At 34.0% G+C, this 3,166-nt stretch overlaps 1 protein-coding gene across 1 annotated transcript; it reads right to left on the bottom strand.

Annotated features, from left to right (window-relative positions):
* On the bottom strand, positions 1,801–2,741 carry LOC107616181 (cytochrome P450 76A1-like). Its single transcript, XM_021111025.1, has one exon. The coding sequence runs from the start codon at positions 2,713–2,715 to the stop codon at positions 2,098–2,100; it is 618 nt and encodes a 205-aa protein (XP_020966684.1). The 5' UTR covers positions 2,716–2,741; the 3' UTR covers positions 1,801–2,097.

Raw genomic sequence — 3,166 nt, 5'->3', positions numbered from 1 at the left:
ACTTTTCCTATATTTATTTATTAAAATAGCATAGTTTTGTGAATTCTTCCTAAATTGTGCTTTAGAGTAAAATCATGCTTTTTAGGCATGTAAATTGCTAGATTTAATTCACTTTAATCCCATTTGATTCTTTATGTGTTTGTTGAAGTGATTTCATTTTTATAAGGCATGTATGGATTGAAGAAGTAAGGAAAAAGCATGCAAAAGTGGAGAATTCATGAAAAAGTGAAGGATGTGTAGAGTTGTCAGCCCTGACCTCTTTGTACTAAAGTGATCATAACTTGAGCGTTAGAGCTTCGAATGAGGCATTCTGATGGTATTAGAAAGCTAACATTATGGGCTTCAAAATGATATGTAATTATCTATAGTGGACGTTGTGTTAAGGGGCCCGCGTACGCGTCCAAAGACTGCGTACGCGGCACATCAAAAACGTGACTCACTTAATGAGCACGTGCCCAGTGATTTCTGGAGTATTTTGGGTCCAATCCAACCCATTTCTGATGCTATTGAACTAGGAATTGAGGGGAGGATGAACCAAGTAGTTATAATTGAGTTTTAGCCATGTTTTAGGTTAGATTTGTAGAGAGAGAAGCTCTAACTTCTCTCTAGAATTTAGGATAGTTTAGGTTAAATTTCTTAGATCTAAGTTTTAATTCTTGTTTTAGTTCAACTCTCTTTATATTTCCTTGCTCTATTGTCTTAATTCTCTTAGTTTTACTTCTTAATCTCTTTATTTTGTCAATTTTAGTTTTATGAACAATATTGTTAATTCCCTTTTCCTTAATGCAATTTAATATTTTATGTTTTTTTGTGGTTTAATCTAGTTGTTTTTGTTGATTTCTTGCGATTGGTAGTCTTAGAATTTATTATTCTTGCAATTTACCATGCTCTTATTTTTATGCACACCAAAGTATTTGATGATATGTCTCTCTTAGTTTTATGGTATATTTTTAGTTCTCTTGGTTTGGTATTGAGGACTTAGGTGCCTTGATGTCATTGATATCCAATGTGATTGGCGATTTAGGGTTGTTAGTTGGTTTTCGGATCAACTATGTCCATTTGATTTCTCCCTCCGATGTTAAGGATAGCTAAGTAGAATTAACTCTTTGTAATTGCCATGTTGTGGTCAATGATCTAGATTGAAAACCTTGAATCTTAACCATTGCCAAAAGTATCTTTTACTATTTGATTTCTTTATTTGATCTTTACTTTCTTGCACCTTTCATTTCTTGTTTCATGTTATCAAAACTGCAAAAAAATCCCATAACCAATAATATGCATACTTCCCTGCAATTCTTTCGAGAGATGATCTGATATCTAATACTCTCAGTATTTTTATTGGTTTGACTTAAGTGACAAAAAAAATAAACTTTGATTGTGAGTTATCTGTTGGTTTGGAACTATACTTGCAACGTGATTATTTCGTGAAAATTCCAAACCGACGATTTCACTCTGCATCAATTGTTTATGTCAAAGCTTTCTAAACACACTAAATTTTGATTGTTTGACTAGAATAATCGATTGACTATTATTTGCTTAATCCATTAATCCTCATAGGATTGACACTCACTCATCGTGAGTTTATTACTTGAACCGGTGCACTTACCGGTAGTTTGTGGTTGTAAAATCCGTATCACTCATGCTTGAATTGAAATGATGAACACATACAATGTCTTTTTTAACATAGATACTAACATATTAAACCACATATATAATATATTAAAAGGGTGAAGATGACATAAATATTTAACTACTTTCGCACAATACCTCATAAATCATAATTCATAAACTCCCAATATTTAAATGAAAGATAGACAGAATTTATGTAGTTACTTTCAATAAAATTCATACAAGTAGTTTTCATTCCATCTAAATTCTCCATTTTGATGTGTTTTTGCATGAATTGAAATGATGAACACATAACGTGTCTTTTTTAATATAGATACCAACATATCAAACCACGTACATAATACATTAAAAGGGTGAAGATGTAAATATTTCACTACCCAAAAACACTAAAGAAAGTGACAAGACATACATATAATAGATTAACCGATATGAAATGCAGCTGAGGTCTTGATGAATTAACCTTTAGACTCATGATGGAGCAACAAGCTTCGGCACTGCAAGCAAGGGCTCAAGCTTCCTCATTGTAATTCCCAATTTGTCCCTCATATCCATGGTTGATGGCGTGACATGGCTATCAAGCTCCCAATCAAAGCGATGTAGCAATGACCCCAACACCAAGTGGAGGACCCTGTGGGCTAGTGGGACCCCCGCACACATCCTCCTCCCAGCACCAAATGGAATGAACTCATAGTGTTGACCTTTATAATCTACCTTTGACCCACCATCACAAAAAATAAACCTTTCAGGCTTGAAGGTCAAAGGGTCTTTCCACACATCTGGGTCCCTTCCAATGGCCCACGCATTCACGAAGACCTGCGTGTCTTTTGGTATGTAGTATCCCATGAACTTTGTGTCCTGAATGGCCCTTCGAGGAACAAGCAACGGAATGGGAGGGTGCAAGCGAAGTGTTTCTTTCACCACAGCTTGAAGGTATGGGAGCTTTTCTATGTCACTCTCTTCGAGTTCCCTTGCGGTTCCAACCACTCTATTGAGCTCGGATTTTACCTTCATTAAGCAATTACGGTTGCACAGAAGCTCTGTGAGTGCCCACTCTATCGTGCTGCTTGTAGTTTCTGATCCAGCCATGAATATTTCCTACATTTTAATTTGAAATAATAATTTTATGAATAATGTTGGACAACTAAGCTATAATAACATTATAAAAGCAACTCCAATGGAATCAATTTTGGGTATCACTTTTGACTTTTACTGTAATTGAAATTATTTAAAATTTATTTTAGATACCAATTCTAAAATGATATTGGTATAAAAAAAGAGATACCTTATCATTTTAAAGAAAGATCACCAAAATAATGCCACTTGTATACTTTATTAAATTCTTATTAAATGAACATTGTAACGTTATTGTATTGTTGTTAGTAAAATGAGACTATGCATTGGAATGGCAAATTTTACATTGAGTTTCAAATCAAATTTTATGATATATGGTTCCACAAATACTTATGTGACATCTTGTTGGACCATAAAATGAAATTAAAACTATGCATTGGAGATGCTCTAGGGGTTAATTTTAACC

Source organism: Arachis ipaensis, chromosome B09 (assembly GCF_000816755.2).
Source record: "Arachis ipaensis cultivar K30076 chromosome B09, Araip1.1, whole genome shotgun sequence".
NCBI classification, from domain to species: Eukaryota; Viridiplantae; Streptophyta; class Magnoliopsida; order Fabales; family Fabaceae; genus Arachis; species Arachis ipaensis.
Note: the sequence above shows the minus strand (reverse complement) of the source record. Positions and strands in the feature narration are given on the sequence as shown.

Excerpts from the sequence above, each read along its gene's own strand:
- LOC107616181 (XM_021111025.1), bottom strand. The coding sequence starts at position 2,715 with ATGGCTGGATCAGAAACTACAAGCAGCACGATAGAGTGGGCACTCACA.